The sequence below is a fragment of the Taeniopygia guttata genome, chromosome 36, assembly GCF_048771995.1.
Source record: "Taeniopygia guttata chromosome 36, bTaeGut7.mat, whole genome shotgun sequence".
Taxonomy (NCBI): domain Eukaryota; kingdom Metazoa; phylum Chordata; class Aves; order Passeriformes; family Estrildidae; genus Taeniopygia; species Taeniopygia guttata.
Window position 1 is genome coordinate 3,564,002 of NC_133061.1, and position 20,070 is coordinate 3,584,071.

The 20,070-nt window shown below is 54.9% G+C and overlaps 1 protein-coding gene across 1 annotated transcript in view; it reads right to left on the reverse strand.

The window, feature by feature from the left end:
* LOC140681480 (uncharacterized) overlaps positions 1 to 20,070 on the reverse strand; it is a 1,248,316-nt gene that overhangs the window by 939,821 nt on the left and 288,425 nt on the right. The window contains 1 exon segment of the mRNA XM_072921322.1: positions 6,904 to 7,248. Within this exon segment, the coding sequence (XP_072777423.1) occupies positions 6,904 to 7,248 (345 nt within the window).

The window sequence follows — 20,070 nt, forward strand, 5'->3', positions numbered from 1 at the left end:
TGATGGGGCAGAGTGGGGACATAGTACCTGGCTCTTCTTGCCTGGGGCAGGAATTGGCTGATTCCCTCTGCCCCTCACCCCAAGCTCTGCCTGCTTGCACAGATGGAATCTGCACGGCTGAAGGCAGAGCCCATGGTGAGGATCTGACTCTGAAACAGAAATGGCTGAAGCTGCAAAGGAAAACAGCAAATGGAGAATGTTGTGAAAACTTCACTAAAATAAGGGGGGGGGGGATAATCCCCCTGTCCACTCCAACATCTGCTGCCACTGTCTGTGCTGTACAGGGTGTATCAGAGCACTGGGGCTTTTGCTAGAACAAGTTCAGGGAAATCAGTTGGAATTCAAGTATTTGATGATGTAATTAGAAAAATGTGGTATATTGATGCAGCCCCAGCTTGAGGGAGCACCCAAAAATGGGAAAAAGAGGAAGGGCCACCAGAACAAATCCTACAACACCATGGACCAGCCCCTGGGAACCCAAACCAATTCATATCAGGAGACAGAGAACCCATTTATCATTTCAATGGCATCATTAGATTAAAAGCTGTCCTCAAAAGAAGAAGCAACAAGACAGCTCCAGCTCCTGACCTTCCACTGAAAGAGGAACAGAACATTTCACATGGGGATGGGATCAGATTATCTGTTAGCAGAAAAAGCAGGAGTTTGTGGAGAACTAAATGATTCAAACTGCTGTTGGCAAAGAGATGACAAAGGTAAAGTGGTGAAAAAGATAAAGGTGAACAGTTTATGTGTTGGTCCAAACATGGAAAGGATGGGAATGGAACACGCTTATGTGGCTCCCCGGCACACCAGGGGTTAAACAAATGCTGCTTCTCCTCTTCTGTGCTGCAGCAACTCTCATCTTTTCACCATGCTCCACACCTTGGCAGTGCAGCTCATCCAGCAGCTGAGCCAGGGGATGCAGGTGGCAGCCAGGCCTCCTGATCCACAAACGGCCACAAAAGGACAGGGAATGAGGGCACCGAGAATAATCCCAAAACCAAAGAGGACCCGGGAAGAACAAAACAGAGTCGAGGAGTGAATCTGACTGGAGAGAGAGCCAGGCACTTGTAGATAAGGAAGTAAAGGGGGAAACCATAAGTTCCAATAAATTTCACAAATTGAGACGCACAATTTCTCAAAGTCCCGCTAAATTCCCGAACTTCCAGGAGAACAAAGACTTAACAGAGCCATGAATATCGGCTGGTATACAAAAGGAGGGTGCATATTAACGAGGACAGGCAGCAGGCGCATCGGGAAGTCTGAACCTTCCAAGGACCTCAGCCCGTGGGCAAAGGCAGAGGGAGATGCGGCCGGGAAAATGAGAATAAAAAGGAGGCTGCGGACTACAACCATGGCAGAGAGCGCACGGCAAATGCCCCACGGCCTCTCCCCCTGCTCGGCAATAAAGTCACTTTTACAGGACTCCTCGCTCTCCTGCGGCCACAGAAACCTCCGGCGACGGGAATTTCCCCGCACGCTCCCGGCCGCGGGGCAGCCCCCTCGGTCCTACCCACAGCAGCCGGGCCGAGCCAGCGCTGCTCCGGCAGCGGCTCCTGCCCAGGCCCCGGCGGGAAGGAGACCGCGGGCAGCCGCTCCCGCCGCGCCCTCAGCCCGGGGCCGGCACGGGCCGGACACGGCACCAGCGACCCGCCGCAGCCCCCTGCCGCCCCCTCCGCCCGCAGCCAGCCCCGAGCCCCCGCAGAACCCAGCGCGGCTCCCACCTGCGCCGGGGCCGCCTCCGAGCTCCGCCGCCGCCGCCTCACCGCGCTCCGGCCGCTGCCGCCGCTCCCGGGCCCGCACAGACGCTCCCGGCGCCAATGGCGCCGCTGCCCGCCCACGGCCGCCCTCAGCCCGCCGCCGGGGCCGTGCTGCGCCCCGCTCCCACCAATCAGCGCGCCGCAACCACGACTGACGGCACCAGCGGCCAATGGCAGCGAGCTGGGGGCGGGCTCTGCGCACGGCCCAGACTCGCCCCGCGCTCTCAGGGCCCCCCGCGCTGCGTGAGGGCAAAGCCGGAGATGAGCAACAGCCCCGGGACGGGCCCGGGCCCGAGGCGGGATTGAGCTGCCCACACAAACAAACTTCTCCGCACCTCCCGCCACGGCTTTCCCGGCCCTGCGCCTTCCGTGCCTCCGGCTCTGCGGGAAGCCCGGAGCCTCCCTTCTCCTGCCCCTCCTTAGTGCATCCGTGCTTGGCTGTGATTTCCCCCAGAAAGGGAAACCTGCCCAAAGCCCTGTGGGTGAGCGGGGGAGGGGAGAGATTTCTGGCAGAAAACTCCCAAGACTCAGAGCAGGATGAGGAGAAGTCAGTGCAGAGCCTTAAATGCAGCTTTCCCCACGGCTCCCTGCTCCCAGCTGCACCTCCTCCCCCGGCAGGGCAGGAGACAGGGAATGGGGCCGTGCTCAGCTCATCCCCCGCGGCTTCTCCCTCTGCTCAGGGACAGGAGTCGTTCCCTGCTGCACCCTGCGCTCTCTCCCAGCCGAGACTTCTCCAGGAACTTCTCCGAGCCGAGTCCATCCCCTGGGGCACAGCCCCCTCCAAGTGCTGCAGCGTGGGTCACTGTGCCACGGGCTCGGTCCTGCCAGGCCAGGCTGCTCCAGCGGGGCCCCTCTGCCCACGGGGTCACAGCCTCCTCTCAGGCATCGCCGAGCTCCAGCCTGGCTCCTCCAGGGGCTGCAGGGGGATCTCTGCATCCCCACGGACCTGCAGGGGGATCTCTGCATCCCCACGGACCTGCAGGGCGATCTCTGCATCCCCACGGAGCTGCAGGGGGATCTCTGCATCCCCATGGAGCTGCAGGGGGATCTCTGCATCCCCATGGAACTGCAGGGGAATCTCTGCAGCCCCATTGTAATATAAATTATGGAATAATTCGTGCTTATGTAAAATATGCATCAAGTCAGTTGTGCTTGTACAAAAAGATTCTTAAAGTTTTAAAAGACCAGAAGCAGCAGCCGGGGCTGCAGAAACCACAGATGACAGAGAAAGAAAGACCTAATTTACAAATGAAAAAACGTGGCTCATTGCAGAGATGGGCTGTTTCCGGGGGCAATCCAGGAGGCACCCAAGATGATTAGTAAGGGTAGTCAGATGCTCAACCCAGACTGAATCACAGGAATTCTGTCCCTTCCCCCTCCCTCTTCAAAGGGGGAAATCAGAAAAATACTCGGATTATTGGGATATTGTAGATTGTAGATTGAAGGATGCACACAGGCAGTAAAATTTTTGTGTGAATAAACTGACAGAGGAGATGATATAAAATGGAGCAAAGAAGATGGTGAAAAACTAAGAAAACTGAAGTTAAAACTAGCCCCAATATCAACTTTAAGCTTACCTTCACTAGCAAAACCCTTTCATCTGTACGGAAATGAAGAAAAGGTGGTACCTCATAGGGTTTTGTTTCAGGAGTGGGGAGGAGTAAAGAGACCCGTGGCTTATTTATCAAAGATGTGGGATCCAGTAAATCAAGGCTGGCCAGTGTGTGTTCAAGCTATAGCAGCTACTGCAATCCTGGTAGAGGAAAGTCATAAACTGACTTTTGGAGGTAAATCAATTGTGTGCACACCTCATGCAGTATGAAATTTCTTCCGATTTGCATTGTGATTTTTATCTTGAAATACATAACTTACTGTACTCTAGGACTGAGAAACTAGTTTACAGCTGTGACATAGGAAAACCTGCCATTAATTTATTTTGAGTTGATGCAGGCTGTTCACTCAAGTGGTTCTCAGTGTGTAAAGTTAAACTAAAGGTAACACCAGCTGCTTGGTAGGTCAATGAGAAACATTTTTTCTTCCAGCCAGTCCTTTTTCATGTACCCAAATGTGTTTTGCTTTCTTCGTTTTTTTGGTTTGTTTGTTTGTTATTTTTTCTGGAAGTGCTAACTACTTGCAGTGTACCTGGAACAGCAGCTAGAGTTGTTCATGCATGAGATTTCTGAAAAATAGGGCTCATTTTTTCCCCAGACTTGGAGGTGGCTACATATAGAAAAGGGAACCTACAAAGCAAGGTGAAGAAAAGGTTTCAGTATCTTCTAATGTGTGGAAATTTGCATTCTTTCTCCTTAGCTGGGGTGGTATGGCTGGGGCTGCAGTCACCAGACTAAACAGCATATTTAGCAAGCTCAAAGTGCACATTTCACATAAATCTAAATGGATTTCTACCCTGTTAAATTTTCACTCTGTCTCACCGCAAGTGCTGCAGGAATTGTCTGCAGGCTCCTGCAGTGCCTGGTGCTGCTCCCTTGCCAGAGGCACCTCAGGCCAGGGGGGCACATCTGGGCTGCTGTGTCTGGCTGTGGGGCTCCCTGTTCTGGGCAGTGAGGAGGAGCTGCAGAGGCTCTGCAGGACTGACAGGATGGGCTTTGGGACTGTGAGGAGAAGCTGAGGGACCTGGGCTGCTGGAGCTTCTGAAGAGGAGGCCCAGGGCTCCTCCTGCAACTGCTCCAAGGGTGGATTCAGAGAATCACACAATCAGCAAGGTTGGAGAAGACCTTGGAGGTCATCAAGTCCAACCTGTGCCCTGACACTGCCTTGTCTCCCCTGAGCCTCCTCTTCTCCAAGATAAACAACCCCAGCTCCCTCAGCTGCTCCTCACAGGAATTGTGCTCCAGACCCCTCACCAGCCTTGTTGCCCTTCTCTGGACATGCTCCAGCCCCTCCATGTCCTTCCTAAATTGGGTGCCCAGAACTGGACACAGCACTCGAGGTGCTGCCCAACCAGTGCCCAGCACAGGGGAAGAATCACTGCCCTGCTCCTGCTGGCCACACCATTCCTGATCCAGGCCAGGAGCCATTGGCCTTCTTGGCCACCTGGGCACACGGCTGGCTCATGTCCAGCCTGCTGTCCATCAGTCCCTGCAGGTCCCTTTCTGCCTGGCTGCTGTCCAGCCCCTCTGTCCCCAGCCTGTAGCGCTGCAGGGGTTGTTGTGGCCAAAGTGCAGGACCCGGCACTTGGACTTGTTAAACCTCACCTTGTTGGGTTTGGGCCCTGGATCCAGCCTGTCCAGTCCCTGTGCAGAGCCCTCCCACCCTCCAGCAGATCAACCCTCCCAGACAACTTGGTGTCACCACGGTTCCATGAGGCCCCAGAGTGTCCCAATGGTCTCCATGATTCCATGAGGCCTCCCAGTGTCACAATGTCCCTTTGGTTCCATGGGACCCCTTGGTGTCACAAAGTCTCTTGGATCCTTGGGCCCTGCAGTGTCACAATGTCACTGTGGTCCCCAAGGCCCTGCAGTGTCACAGTGGATCCTTGGTTCCATGAGGCCTGGCAGGGCAGCAACGCTCTCCTTGGTCCCACAGTGTCACAGTGGCCTCTTGGTCCCCAGGGACACTGTCAGTCTGTGGTGGTGGCGGCACAACTTTCCCTGGGAGTGTTTTGTGCTAACGGGCAGAGCCACGGGAGCCCAGCACACACACACACACACGGAGCAGCTCGGCAGTGAGGACACGGGAGGGCCCAGGCATGGAGCTCCAACGAGGGTTTATCAGGGTCTGACGCTCCAGGGCTCTGGGGGTTAAAGACAAAGACAAAGGAGGATTTAGGGTGTAAATACGGGAAAAGAGGGGCTGGAGGAGAGCGTCAGGGATCTCAGGGTTTAGGGGTGATACACAGGGAAAGGGACTAAAAGGGAATGGCAGGGTGGATAGGTGGGCACATAAACCAATGGGAAAATAGGGAAGGGAGAACTTGCTAGAACATGAACATATCAGGGTAAAAGGGGTAGGAAAGGCCAACGGGCCAAAGGGGACAGAACTGGGACAAATTAACACAGTGCTGCCGAGCACCATGGGGGAAGCTTCTGTCCTCACCCTGAGCTGTGAGGAATGCCCAGAGCCTACGGTGCATTTCTCCAGGGGATCGCTTTTGCCCTCTCCCCAGTAAGCTCACAGGCCTCCACAAACACACACTGGAGATGTCTGGGGCCATTCATCATTTCTCTGCTCTCAGCACTGAGGCAATGGACTCTGGCACTGCTCTGAGTTCAGGCCCGTGGCAACCACCCCTGGCCATGGGGCTCCATGGAGCTGCTCTCAGGAAACCCCCCAAGAGCTGGGGAGTGCCCCAAAACTGCCTCAGGAATGTGAGATACCCCAGCATCTCCTCATGAATGTAGACTATTCAAACACTCACGCAGTAATGGGCTCCCCCTATCTTAATCATCCCCAAACTTTGGCTGTCTCATTCCAGACCCCACCCCACCTCCCAAATGCCAACCTCTACCCATGCGACCCCTCCTGCACATCAAGACCCCTTCCCAAGCTGTACTTCCCCCATTTCACACCTCCCAATCCCCATCCCACCCATCCCACCGCACCCAATGCTCATCTCACCCCTCCTGATTTGCATCCCACTTTGCCCAATCCCCTTCCAACCCAATTTCACCCTGAGAGGCAGTGGAATCGAGTAATTTTGGGGTGGGATTCAGCAGTTTTTAGTGGCACTGAGTGGATTTGAGCAGAAAGATCAGTCCCTCTCATCTTTTGGAGTGCCAAGAAATAAAGACAACTAAACCAAATAGCCCCCAAACTCCCCTATATCCTCACAGATATCTCCTGGAACCCAAGATTCCTCAAAACACAAGTAAAATGTGAGGCTTTAGATGCTTTTGATGAATTTGTTGGTTTTAACCCCAATTTTCTGTGTTTTGGAGGGAGGAAGATAAAAGATAATAAGAGGCAAAATAAAATAACAGCAGCCACTTCCCTCTGTGTATCACAGGGCATGTGGGTCACCAGGGCTCTGAGCAGGGTGGGTCCTCTGATGGGGATGGAGCTGGAGCAGCGCACGAAGCTCTTCCTGCAGGCGGGGTTCTCGCAGGGCTTCCCTTACCGGTGCCTCCGCTGGTGCCGGGTAAAGAATGAGCGGTCTGAGAAGCTCTTCCCACACCGGGGACACTCGTAGGGCCTCTCCCCGGTGTGGATGCGCCGGTGGGTGACGAGGGTGGAGTTGTGCTTGAAGCCCATCCCGCAGTCGGGGCAGCGGAAGGGCCTCTCCTGTCTGTGAATCCGCTGATGTACAAGGAGATGGGAGCTGGTGTGAAACCTCTTCCCACACTCAGGACACTCGTAGGGCCTCTCCCCAGTGTGGAACCTCTGGTGGACAATCAGGTCGGACCTGTGGCTGAAGCTGTTCCCACATTCCCCACACTCGTAAGGCCGTTCCCCAGTGTGGATCCTCTGGTGGCAGATCAGGTTGAAATTCTTCCTGAAGCTCTTCCCACACTCCGAGCACTCGTAGGGCCTCTCCCTGTCACGAGGCTGCTCCTGGACCACCAGCTCTGATCCCTGGCTGAAGCTCTGCCCACCTTCCTGGCACAGGGTGGGTCTCTCCTCCTCAGATCCCCGTGATCTGCATTTGCAGCCCCTCCTCCTGTGGGATCTCTGGGGCTTTTCCTCCCCATTGGATTCCTCTGCCATGGAGCCACTCAAAACGACCTCTTCCACGATGTTCTGCTGGGTGGATTTGTCCTCCCTGGTCTCCATCCTCAGCTCCTGCTCTGGGGGAGGAAGGACAAGGAGAGGATGGGATTTGCCTCCGTGCCACAGGGAAGGGCAAGGAGATCCCCCCAGTGCGTCCCCGGCAGGAGGGCACCGGCAGCGGGGCTGTCCTGCAGCCGGGGGCTGTGCTGGGCTGGGAGATGGAGCAGGAGAGAGGGGGAAAGGGGCACTGACTTCCTCCTCACCTGCCTGGGTGTCCTGGGCCATCTTCCTCGCAGCCTCCTCCTCCATGCAGCCAAAGTTTGGGAGTGGGAAATCCTGGTGTGGGAAAAAACAAGGTGTGAACACCGTGGGGTGGGGATTCCTCCTCCCCAAATCCATCTCCAGAAGTCTCCTGGTGTCCATAAAAACCTCCAAAAATCATGAGTTAATAAAAAAAGCCACCAGGAGTGTCCCATTTCCAGTCTCATCCCTCTGGGGTTCTGGTGTCCCCCGTGTCAGGGCTGCTGGGGATCCTCGAGGGCCCTGGGGATCCCCCTTCTCCAGGGTCCTGCTTAGGGATGCTGGGGGGGTTTTGCAGTACAAGGGTCCCCCTCTCCAGCCTCCCCCCAGTCCAGGCATTTGGGGGTCACCCCCTCCCCACCACCCTGTCCTGGTTTAGGGCAAGTTTGGGAGAAAACCCCCAAAGGGGATTTTCTAGAAAGCAGATTCAAGCGGCCTCTCCCCCAACCAGTTTGGGAAAAGATTTCCTAGGAGAAAAGTAGAAAAAACCTGTTTATTTAAAAGGCAAAGCATTCACCAGCACAAAACATGAACAATATTAAACAATAAAACCTGTTGTTGCTCCAAAAGAGATGATAAACTCAGAAAGTCCCTCCGTGGGCTGCAGCTCGGCTCACTCAGTCTCTGATCAGTCCCTCCTTGGCCCAGGACCACCCCGGTGACCCACAGGTGTGAGCTGCCGGTGCTCTTCTGGTGTTCAGTCCAGAGCAGGTTTAAACAGCTCCAAAGAAAAAGAAAAACCACAGCCCAGAGAACTTCTCTGCCTCAGCGAGCGAAAAACTAACTAAAAGCAAAGGAGAGCTCTGTCCCGCTGTCTGTTGGCAGACAACTGATACCTCAGGTTTAAGTTTTTCTGTTCTGTTTTGGTGTGCAGCTTCTAGCTTTAGATTAAGTGTTCCTGGGATCTTTTCACAGGGTGGCGAAGACAAAACAATCCTGTTCTAGCTGGAGAGTCAAGGACAATCTCTTCAAACTTCAGGCTCAAAGCACAAACGACAGGAAAAGAGGAGGGCAGGCAAGCAAGCAAGCAAGAAGGATGAAAATTCATAATTTGAAGCTATTAATTGGGCTGTTAAATCCTGTATGCAAACGGACTAACACTTATAAAAATGTGAGAACTCATGACCAAGCCCTCTTTTGCTTCCATCTCGGAGCCATCCGGGCAGAGCCCCGACCCTGGCTCCGGTACTGCCGGGGTGTGGCCTTTGAAGGCACTTCAATAAATATCCACTTTATTCCTCTTGGCTCCGTCTGGCCTCTGTCCCAGCTCCTTAAGACATCTCAGCAGCCCAGGAGCCGGAATGTGGAGGGGTGAGTGCAGCTCCTGAAAACAAACTGCGCGCTTCTTCCTCCCCCTCTTCGCTCTCAGAACCAGCCCTGAAGGTGCAGAACTCATTTCGGGGCCAAACGGACCAATGGGGGTACGAGCACCGTGAGGTCACCCCAGGACAGGCCCTGCCAGGCTCAGGGGTCCCGTCCCCGCCTCATCTCCGGCTGCCGGGGGTCCCCCAGCTCCGGTATCGCCCCTTCCCCTCTGCCGCCCCGGGGGTCCCACGTTCCGCAGCCCCGGCTCTCACGGGGATCCCCAAAACCAATGTCCCGCCCTGTCAGCACCGGGCCAGCCCCGCGTGGTCCCCCGGGACCCTCCGAGGGGCGATCACAGCTCCTCTCCCCCCGAAAAAGCTCCTCTTGGGGAGCCCGGAGGGATCCGGGGCTCGGCATCTGCCGGCTCCGAGCGCTCTCCAGAAAAATCCTCCCGGAGACCCCTCGATAGAGCCGGGGCGAGCTCGGCCTCCCCCTGCCCTGCGGCTCGGGGCTGGGGCGATGCTGGCGGGGCAGGGGGTGCTGCAGCCCCGGCGTGCGGGCGGTGCGAGCGGCGGGATTCTCCCGCTCCTGCTCCCGCCGCTCCTCCTGTCCCTCCTCCTCCTCCCGCAGCCCCTCCGCTCCAGCCCGGAGCTCTCGGGCACTTAAGCCACAACAAGCATACCTTGTGAACAAAGGAATCACCCTTAAAACTACACTATTGCATATTCATATATCCTTCATGGTTATGCATACATTCTATTTAAAACAAGAAACTCTTGTCTGTTATATGCCAAATGTTTCCTTTAATCCCCATGGCAAGGCCTGAAGAAATTAGCTTCTTCTGACAAGAAAGCCATAAATTCCTCTTCTCTGGAAGATTTAGGCGTTCTGTGATGGTTACGTCAAAGCGAGTCTCTCATTCCTTAAAATAAAAAACAAAACACATAAGGAGTTTCTATTTTAACTACTAAAGCTTCATTAACTACAAAACTACATTTACCATGCTATTAAAATGTTAATACAGCACTACGAATCAAACTAACATAATACATACAGTAACTATGCGCAAAGAGCCATATATTATGCGTTTTTCACATTGGGTGCCTCCTGGATTGCCCCCGAAAAGAGCCCATCTCTGAACGGAGCCACTTTTTTCATTTGTAAATGAGGTCTTTCTTTCTCTATCATCTGTGGTTTCTGCAGCCCCGGCTGCTGCTTCTGGTCTTTTAAAACTTTAAGAATCTTTTTGTACAAGCACAACTGACTTGATGTATATTTTACATAAGCACGAATTATTCCATAACATATATTACAATGGGGCTGCAGAGATCCCCCTGCAGCTCCATGGGGATGCAGAGATCCCCCTGCAGCCCCTGGAGGAGCCAGGCTGGAGCTCGGGGATGCCTGAGAGGAGGCTGTGACCCCGTGGGCAGAGGGGCCCCGCTGGAGCAGCCTGGCCTGGCAGGACCGAGCCCGTGGCACAGTGACCCACGCTGCAGCACTTGGAGGGGGCTGTGGCCCAGGGGATGGACTCGGCTCGGAGAAGTTCCTGGAGAAGTCTCGGCTGGGAGAGAGCGCAGGGTGCAGCAGGGAACGACTCCTGTCCCTGAGCAGAGGGAGAAGCCGCGGGGGATGAGCTGAGCACGGCCCCATTCCCTGTCTCCTGCCCTGCCGGGGGAGGAGGTGCAGCTGGGAGCAGGGAGGCGTGGGGAAAGCTGCATTTAAAGCTCTGCACTGACTTCTCCTTATCCTGCTCTGAGTCTTTGGAGTTTTCTGCCGGAAATCTCTCCCCTCCCCCGCTCACCCACAGGGCTTTGGGCAGGTTTCCCTTTTTGGGGGAAATCAAAGCGAAGCACCGATGCACTAATGAGGGGCAGGAGAAGGGAGGCTCCCGGGCTTCCCGCAGAGCCGGAGGCACGGAAGGCGCAGGGCCGGGAAAGCCGTGGCGGGAGGTGCGGAGAAGTTTGTTTGTGTGGGCAGCTCAATCCCGCCTCGGGCCCGGGCCCGTCCCGGGGCTGTTGCTCATCTCCGGCTTTGCCCTCACGCAGCGCGGGGGGCCCTGAGAGCGCGGGGCGAGTCTGGGCCGTGCGCAGAGCCCGCCCCCAGCTCGCTGCCATTGGCCGCTGGTGCCGTCAGTCGCGGTTGCGGCGCGCTGATTGGTGGGAGCGGGGCGCAGCACGGCCCCGGCGGCGGGCTGAGGGCGGCCGTGGGCGGGCAGCGGCGCCATTGGCGCCGGGAGCGTCTGTGCGGGCCCGGGAGCGGCGGCAGCGGCCGGAGCGCGGTGAGGCGGCGTCGGCGGAGCTCGGAGGCGGCCCCGGCGCAGGTGGGAGCCGCGCTGGGTTCTGCGGGGGCTCGGGGCTGGCTGCGGGCGGAGGGGGCGGCAGGGGGCTGCGGCGGGTCGGTGGTGCCGTGTCCGGCCCGTGCTGGCCCCGGGCTGAGGGCGCGGCGGGAGCGGCTGCCCGCGGTCTCCTTCCCGCCGGGGCCTGGGCAGGAGCCGCTGCCGGAGCAGCGCTGGCTCGGCCCGGCTGCTGTGGGTAGGACAGAGGGGGCTGCCCTGCGGCCGGGAGCGTGCGGGGAAATTCCCGTCGCCGGAGGTTTCTGTGGCCGGAGGAGAGCGAGGAGTCCTGTAAAAGTGACTTTATTGCCGAGCAGGGGGAGAGGCCGTGGGGCATTTGCCGTGCGCTCTCTGCCATGGTTGTAGTCCGCAGCCTTCTTTTTATCCTCATTTTCCCGGCCGCATCTCCCTCTGCCTTTGCCCACGGGCTGAGGTCCTTGGAAGGTTCAGACTTCCCGATGCGCCTGCTGCCTGTCCTCGTTAATATGCACCCTCCTTTTGTATAACAACCGATATTCATGGCTCTGTTAAGCCTTTGTTCTCCTGGAAGTTCGGGAATTTAGCGGGACTTTGAGAAATTGTGTGGCTCAATTTGTGAAATTTATTGGAACTGATGGTTTCCCCCGTTACTTTCTTATCTACAAGTGCCTGGCCCTATCACCAGGCAGATTCACTCCTGGACTCTGTTTTGTTCTTCCCGGGTCCTCTTTGGTTTTGGGATTATTCTCGGTGCCCTCATTCCCTGTCCTTTTGTAGCCCTTTGTGGATCAGGAGGCCTGGCTGCCACCTGCATCCCCTGGCTCAGCTGCTGGATGAGCTGCACTGCCAAGGTGTGGAGCATGGTAAAAAGATGAGAGTTGCTGCAGCACAGAAGAGGAGAAGCAGCATTCGTTTAACCCCTGGTGTGCCGGGGAGCCACGAAAGCGTGTCCCATTCCCATCCTTTCCATGTTTGGACCAATACATAAACTGTTCACCTATTTTTTTTTAATCTTTTTCACCACTTTACCTTTGTCATCTCTTTGCCAACAGCAGTTTGAATCATTTAGTTCTCCACAAACTCCTGTTTTTTCTGCTCACAGATAATCTGATCCCATCCCCATGTGAAATGTTGTGTTGCTCTTTCAGTGGATTGGTCAGCAGGAAGGTCAGGAGCTGGAGCTGTCTAGTTGCTTCTTCTTTTGAGGACAGCTTTTAATCTAATGATGCCATTGAAATGATAAATGGGTTCTGTCTCCTGTTATGAATTGGTTTGGGTTCCCAGGGGCTGGTCCATGGTGTTGTAGGATTTGTTCTGGTGGCCCTTCATCTTTTCCCCATTTCTGGGTGCTCCCTCAGGCTGAGGCTGCATCAATGACTGCATTTTTCTGAATACATCATCAAATACTTGAATTCCAACTAATTTCTCTGAACTTGTTCTAGCAAAAGCCCCAGTGCTCTGATACACCCTGTACAGCGCAGACAATGACAGCAGATGTTGGAGTGGGCAGAGGGATGATCCCCCCCCCCCCTTATTTTAGTGAAGTTTTCACAACATTCTCTATTTTCTGTTTCCCTTTGCAGCCTCAGCCATTTCTGTTTCAGAGTCAGATCCTCACCATGGGCTCTGCCTTCAGCCGTGCAGATTCCATCTGTGCAAGCAGGCAGAGCTTGGGGTGAGGGGCAGAGGGAATCAGCCAATTCCTGCCCCAGGCAAGAAGAGCCAGGTACATTGTCCCCTCTCTGCCCCAGCAATGTTAATTTGCATTTCTAAAGCTCCTCCTGGGTTCCTGGAATGCAGCTTCTCTTCCAGAGCAGCTTCAGCAGCCTCACATGTGCCCCCCCCTCCCCAACCTGCTCCTTTTTCTTTTTTTTTCTTTCAAATCTTCTATTTATTTTTTTCCCTTCAAATCTTCTATTTATCAGTTAAAGGGTCACCTTTAAATCTCTTCTAGCTTCACAAAATGTTGCCTTAAGGTGAACGTCGAAGAACCCAGATCAAATTTTTTGTATCTCTAAGAGCCACGCAGAAACATACACAAAACATTTCGAAGTCAATTAAATTTTTTCTCCTTCTCCTCTAAGTAAAAACTCATTCTCTCATCCCTGACCCAAACCTAATCAGCAATATAGAAGTAGGAGTAATTTAAAAATACTCTAATGCTCTAAACTTAGCACTGAAACTGCAGGAAAAAGAAAAACTCCAACAATATGTTTATTGTTAGAGTCAAGGCATTCCTTGATTCTGGCCAGGATGGCAACAGAAATCATTCCATCCCCACAAAGCCCGGGTGTGCAGAGAAAATCGTTCCATGACACGTAAAGTATCAGTAAAATATATCGGAGTTATATAATAAATAAAATACTATCGGAGTAAAACCTCCGTGGCTTTTACTAGATTTTTCCCAAACTTGATACAGTCAGAACCAGTCTAAATCCACTGGTTTAATGTTCCAAAGTTTCAAGTTGTGCAGTTTTTAGTATTTGGTTTCCTATTGGACCCGGATTTCTTTGCTTCTGCTCTTAATGAGGTGGGAAGTGCTGGATTTCCTTCTCAGCCTTTTGCAGACCAGGTGTCTGCAGCCCTGGCAGTGTCTGGGGTAGGTGTTGGTTGCTGTTTGCTGCTGGGGTTGATGTTTTGCTGCTGGGCGTTATCTTTGTGGGTATCTTTTGGGCCATTCCCAGTGTGTTGAGATGTTAAACTCATCTCCATTGAGTGGTGTAACATCCCTTAAGAAAACCTTTAACATTTCTTTCCCCAGGGCCAAGGCAAAGCAAGCCTGAGTAGAGAAATCAAAGGTTAACAATGTTAAAGTCTATGAGCTGGTGTATTTTCCATCAATGCCATGGCAGGCAGGGCAGTGTGTGAGTGTAAGTGAGAGCCAGAGTGGAATTGTGCCGTGCTCTTGCCCAGCAGCTGTGGCAGGGCAGGCCCAGAGAGCGCTGAAGCTGCAGCAGTGGCAGCAAGGGCTGTCCCCGGTGGCTGGAGCTGCCAAAGGAGGGTGGCCAGGCCGAGGATTTCAGCAGAGGATGTGTGGGCAGGCCCAGGGCCTTGCCCCGCTGTGGAGCCCTGGCTGCTGCTGCGCTGCCTTCAGTGCAGGCTCAGTGGGGGCCTCCCATCCTCCTGCTGCAGGCGGGAAGTGCAAATCTCCGGGGCTGCAGAGACCTGGAGCCGAGGCTGAGGGGTCCCCCCGTGCTCAGCTGTGCTGGCGGCTGTTTCTGGCCTCGGGGCCACTTGGCACGGGCCACGCCACTTGGCCACCAGTGGTGCTGCTCTGCACTCCTTAGGCAGGAGCCGATGTCCTGCTGGGATGTTGGCAACAGCAAAGTGCCAAGGCAGGTTCTGTGCCAGCCCAGCTTCCTGGGGGAGAGATGGCACCAGAGACAGGATTCTGGCCACAGACTGCTTTAACTGTGCATCCCTTATCTCCACCCTGCACTAGGTGGAGAATTCCCAGGGTAAGGAATTCCCGAGATCAATTGCAAGGGGAAATGATTGAATATCTTCCCTGGGTCTGGCTCTTCTTCTTGCCCAAGCCAATGGGAAAAGCCATACCCATGGCATCTTGGTTTCTATCCCCAGCTTCCAAAGGTGTTTCTTTCCATCCCCTTTCATTCTTTGTACCCAGCCTGAGCTCTGGGGGTGCCAGGGGTTCTGGAGGTCCCATTGTATTCCTAAAGCTGCCATAACCCCCTGGAGGATCTTTCCTGGAAAATGAGCTCTGCTGTCTGAGTCTATGACTTCCACAATCCCTTTTATATGAATTATTTCTTTCAGTGGCTGCTGAGCAATCAGAATTGGTTTTGCCCCCCTGTTAGGTGAGATGGTGTCACCAGAAGATATTGAAGCCTTCCTGCTCAGGGCATTCAGTGCCAGGCTCTTACAAGCACACACAGCTGTGCCGGTTGAGCTGACCATGGTGGGTAACCTGGGCTTTGTCTGATTCCCTTTCCTCAATAACAGCGTGTCTTGGAACTCTTTTCCCTTCTGCTGCCCTTGAAGAGCCATCCACAAAGACATTTTCTGCCTCAGGCCAGGCAATGTCTCCTGAATCTCCCCCAGGCTGGGTCTGGAGCTGTGTCACTTGAATGCAGTGCTGGGTTTCTTCCCAGCCCCTCTGGGGGCTGTTCAAACAGGAGGCTGGGTTAAACCCTTCCCCTGTCCTCAGTTCTGAATCCTCCTGTGCCACTGAACAAGTTTCACACTGTAATAACCGAGCACTGCTCATCCATTGCGAGGCTCTTTTGGTTATCAAAGCTTGAACTTGATGGCAGACTGGAACAGTTGGAGATCCTGTTGTCATCAGGTTTTGGGCCTCGGTTCCCGTTGAAGCTGTGGCTGCACAATTCTGCAGGCAATGAGGCCACTGTGGCCACTGGGTGGAACTTGTTGGCCCAGGAATTCCTTTGGCATGGCTCTTTTGAACATTCCCCTACAATTCCAATTTCTTTTCTGAGTCTGGAAGAGCCACAACTGAGGCATCATTATTTTTGGTTGTTCATTTTCTCAGGTTTTGCTCTCTTTCTCCTGTCCATACCACAGCATGGAGGCTGTGTGGGGTTAGAAAGTCCAGACATTTGACACAAAGGTACAGCAGCAATAGCCTCTGTATCACCTTTTACAATATTACAATGCCATCATCAAATTCCTTCCTAGATAATTACAATCACAGTAGGAAGAGAAAAAAATTAGTTTAGTTCAAATTAACCTCCCACAGTTCCTAATTGAACAAATGACACCAGCTCAGCTTTCCCATTTATTCCCTTAATAATGAAAACACTCCTTTACAATGTTCCCCCCTTAGGTGTAAGATTCAGAGTGGATGGAGAGGCCCCTGTGTCCATCAGGAGAGGCCTCCTCTGGATGCAGACCCAGCCTGGATGTTCTCCAGGGCTGCAGTGTGGTGGGTCCCCGGTGGGATGGGAGCTCAGAGAGCCCTGACAATCCATGTCCATGCAGGGGTGGACTCGCTCCTCCTGAGGGTGCTGCTGTCTGTGCTTGCAGTGTCCTTGTGGGCTGCAGCTGGAGCCCTGACTCCTTCCCAGGGGCTGTTTGGGTGGGCTCTGCCCTGGCCAGGAGGGCAATGCCTCTGCCAGGTGCTTGTGGCCGAGGCCGTCCCCTGGGTGCTGGGGCCCCCTTGGGCCCTGGGGTTGGTCCCTCAGGGGCTGTGGGAACTCTGCCATGGCCTTTGCCTTCAGCTTGGCCTTTTGCTCATCCCTCCTTGCCTTCAGCTGCTGTGCCTTTGTGCCCAAGTGCTGCAGGGCCTTCTTCTGCCACTCCTGCAGCCCCGGTCACTGCCTGTGGGTGCTCATCCTCTGAGAGCTGCTGAGCTTTCTGCAAAATCTTTCCTTTCTGCAGGGACCCAAGCTAAATCCTTCACAGAAAATCCTGATCCATCCATGAGCACTCTGCATTTCCCAGATGTTGCTTTGTTTTGCTCCTTGTGCTCGGGGTCCCCTGCACAGCCCGTGTGGCAGAGCCGGTGCCTGTCCTGCCGCAGTGTCCAAAGGCGGCCCCCCCGGCGGGCAGGGCCGGCAGCTCCCCGGGGCCGGGCAGCGGCCGGGGCGTCCCGCAGCCTCCTGGGGGCCGGGGGCCACTGCCGGCCCTGCCCGGGGCTGGTGGGGTCAGGCAGCGCCCGGCGCTGAGCCCCGGCTGCCCCACAGCCCCGGCCCGGCCCCGCAGCTCCCCACAGGTCCCCATGTCCTTAATTACCTTTGGGGGAATGTGCAAACTACCTCCACATTCTCCCAAGGGACCCTTCAGAGACATTTTGGGGTCATCATCCCTTTGGCCAGGACCCCTCCCTGGCTTTCCCTTTTCTCCCCTCCATGGGTGCCCTGCCATGTTCACTCCCCGAAGATCCCAGGGCACTCACTGATGAGATTTTCAGTGCTCTCTCCCTGCTGACTCTTCACAGACCCCCCTGATGTGTCACTCATCTGTCTCCTGGTCACTCCCGGGTCCCCAATCAATCCCCGGTGCTGCTGCCAGCCAAGGGAGCCGATCACCCAAAGTGGGTGAGGCACCTTCAGCTGCACTCCCTGCCCCAGGGTGTGCGGGAAAATTGACATCACCAGAGGATTCTGTCCACAAAGCAGACAGAGGAGTCCTGTGAAACTAATTTCATTTCTAAAAATGGGAGAGGCCATGGGACATTCCCCATGGGATCTCTCCAATTGTTGGAGGACACAGCCTCCTTTTCATCCTAATTCTCCTGGCCACATCTCCCTCTGCTTTCCCCACTGGCTGAAGTACTTGACAGCTACAGACTTCCCAATCCACCTTCTAGATACCCAACTTAATATGCTCCCCACTTTTTCATAGCAAATGATATTCATGGCTCTGTTAAGTCTTTGTTGTTCTTCTGGAAGTTCATGAATAGAGCAGGGCCTTGGCTGAGCATCAGTCTGTGTCATCAATTAATAACATTTTCTAAAACTGATTCCTTCTGTCACTCCCTTGTGTACAGCTCCCTGGCCCTCTGAGCCTTCCCCAACTGGACTCCCCGCCTCGGCCCCATCGCCCCCGCGAGGGGAATTTGGGGAGGTGGGAGTGGGGCAGCACCAAGGCCGGGCCCCCCCGCGCTGTCCTGGCGGGAGCGGCTGCAGTGGGGACCGAGTGCGGGCGGGAGCGGCCGAGAGCCCAGCGCTGCCCCAGCCCGACCTGCCCCAGCTCCATCCCTGCCCCTCGGCTGGGATGCTGTGGGTCTGGGGGGGAGAGGGAGCCGGCAGTGGGTGCTGGGCCTGGGGGCAGGAGGAGAAGGGAAGGAGAAGCAGGCTTGAGGAACAGAATGGTCAAACGATGCAGGTGGCAGGAGAAGGTGGGATTGTGCAGGGGAAGGAGGAATAGCAGGAGGAAGAGGAGTGTGAGGAAGAGTAGAGACACAGGAGGAGGAGGAGCAGGAAGAGGAAGCAGCAGAAGGTTCCACCCCTCCCTGTATCTGCAGCCTCTCCCCAGCCCCAGGAGTGTTGCTCCCCCCACATGCAGCAGGTGACTGTGGAGGGGGATCCAGGATTTTCCCAGGGTGAATCTTGGTGTTTCTGAGCTTTCTTGGGCTAAATGTTGGTGCTTTGGTTTTATGTGGCAGCTGAATCTTTATGTTTTGGAGGAGGTTTTTGCTGACTTGTGATGTTTGGGGAGTTTTTGATCTGTATCCTTAAGTTTGTGGGATTTTGGGGCTAAATCTTGGTGTTTTGGAGGTTCTTACAGACTCAAGATTCCCAATGACTTCCAGAGATAAACTGGAGCAAGGAGGAATCTCCAGTCCAAGATGCTCTCGTCTTGTTTTTTTCCCCAAACCAGGATTTTTCATTCCCTGGGCGTGTCTGGATGGAGGAGGAGGAAAAGCCCCGGAGATGCTGCAGGAGGAGGAGCTGCAAACCCAGCCCAGGGAGCTGCGGGGAGGAAAGAGCCCCCCTGAGCCAGGAAGGCGGGCGGAGATCCAGCCGGAGCTCGGAGCTGGTGGAGAAGCCTCATGGCAGGGAGAAACCCCACAAGTGTTTGGAATGTGGGAAGGGTTTCAGCTGGAGATCCAGCCTGATCCGGCACCAGAGGATCCACACTGGGGAGAGGCCCTACGAGTGTGGGGAGTGTGGGAAGAGGTTTCACACCAGCTCCCATGTCCTCCTACATGAGCGGATTCACACAGAGGAGAGGCCCTTCCGCTGCCCCGACTGCGGGGAGGGCTTCAAGCACAACTCCAGCCTCACCGTGCACCGGCGCATCCACACTGGGCAGAGGCCCTACGAGTGTGGGAAGTGTGGGAAGAGCTTCAGACACAGGTCTGGCCTGATCCAGCACCAGGTGATCCACACCGGGGAAGGGCCTTATGAATGTTTGGAATGTGGGAAGAGTTTTGGGCAGAGCTCAGCCCTGAGAACACACCAGCGCATCCACACTGGGGAGAGGCCCTATGAGTGTCCCCAGTGTGGGAAGAGGTTTCGGACCAGCTCCCATCTCCTCAGACATGAGCGGATTCACACAGAGGAGAGGCCCTTCCGCTGCCCCAACTGTGGGAAGGGATTCAACCGCAACTCCAACCTCACCAGGCACCGGCGCATCCACACTGGGGAGAGGCCCTACGAGTGTGGGGAGTGTGGGAAGAGCTTCTCACAGAGCTCAAACTTGACCCAGCACCAGCGGAGGCACCACTAAGGGAAGCCCTGTGAGTGCCTCGAGTGAGGGAAGAGCTTGGAGTGAGGGAAGAGAGTGAGGGAAGAGCTTGGAGTGAGGGAAGAGAGTGAGGGAAGAGCTTGGTGCGCTGCTCCAGCTCCATCCCCCATGGGAGGATCCGGGCTGGATGATCCCCAGTGACCCCCGTTGGGCAGAGGCCTGGTGCCCCCGTATGGGGAATAAAACAGAGAGTAAAGCAATGGAGCTGATAAAGGGGCCCGATATCTGAGGCCTGACTGAGCAGAAACTGTGGGAGACACAGACACAGTTTAAGTCTCCCTGGGCAAGGAGTGACCAAGCAACGTGGTGTGAGACTTTGTGATAAAATAATGTTACCAGGTGATGTCATGTCACAAAGAATGTGTAACCAATGGGAAATTGTTACCAAAAACAGAGCCCTATATAAGCACCATAGAAGTAAATCCCTTTATAAACACCTGATACACTCAATAAAATTGGCTTTGGTCTAAACTCGGATGTCCTCATCTCTCCGTGGTGGATAACTGTCCTGGTTCAGGGCAAATTTGGGGAAAGAACTCTAAAAGGGTTCCT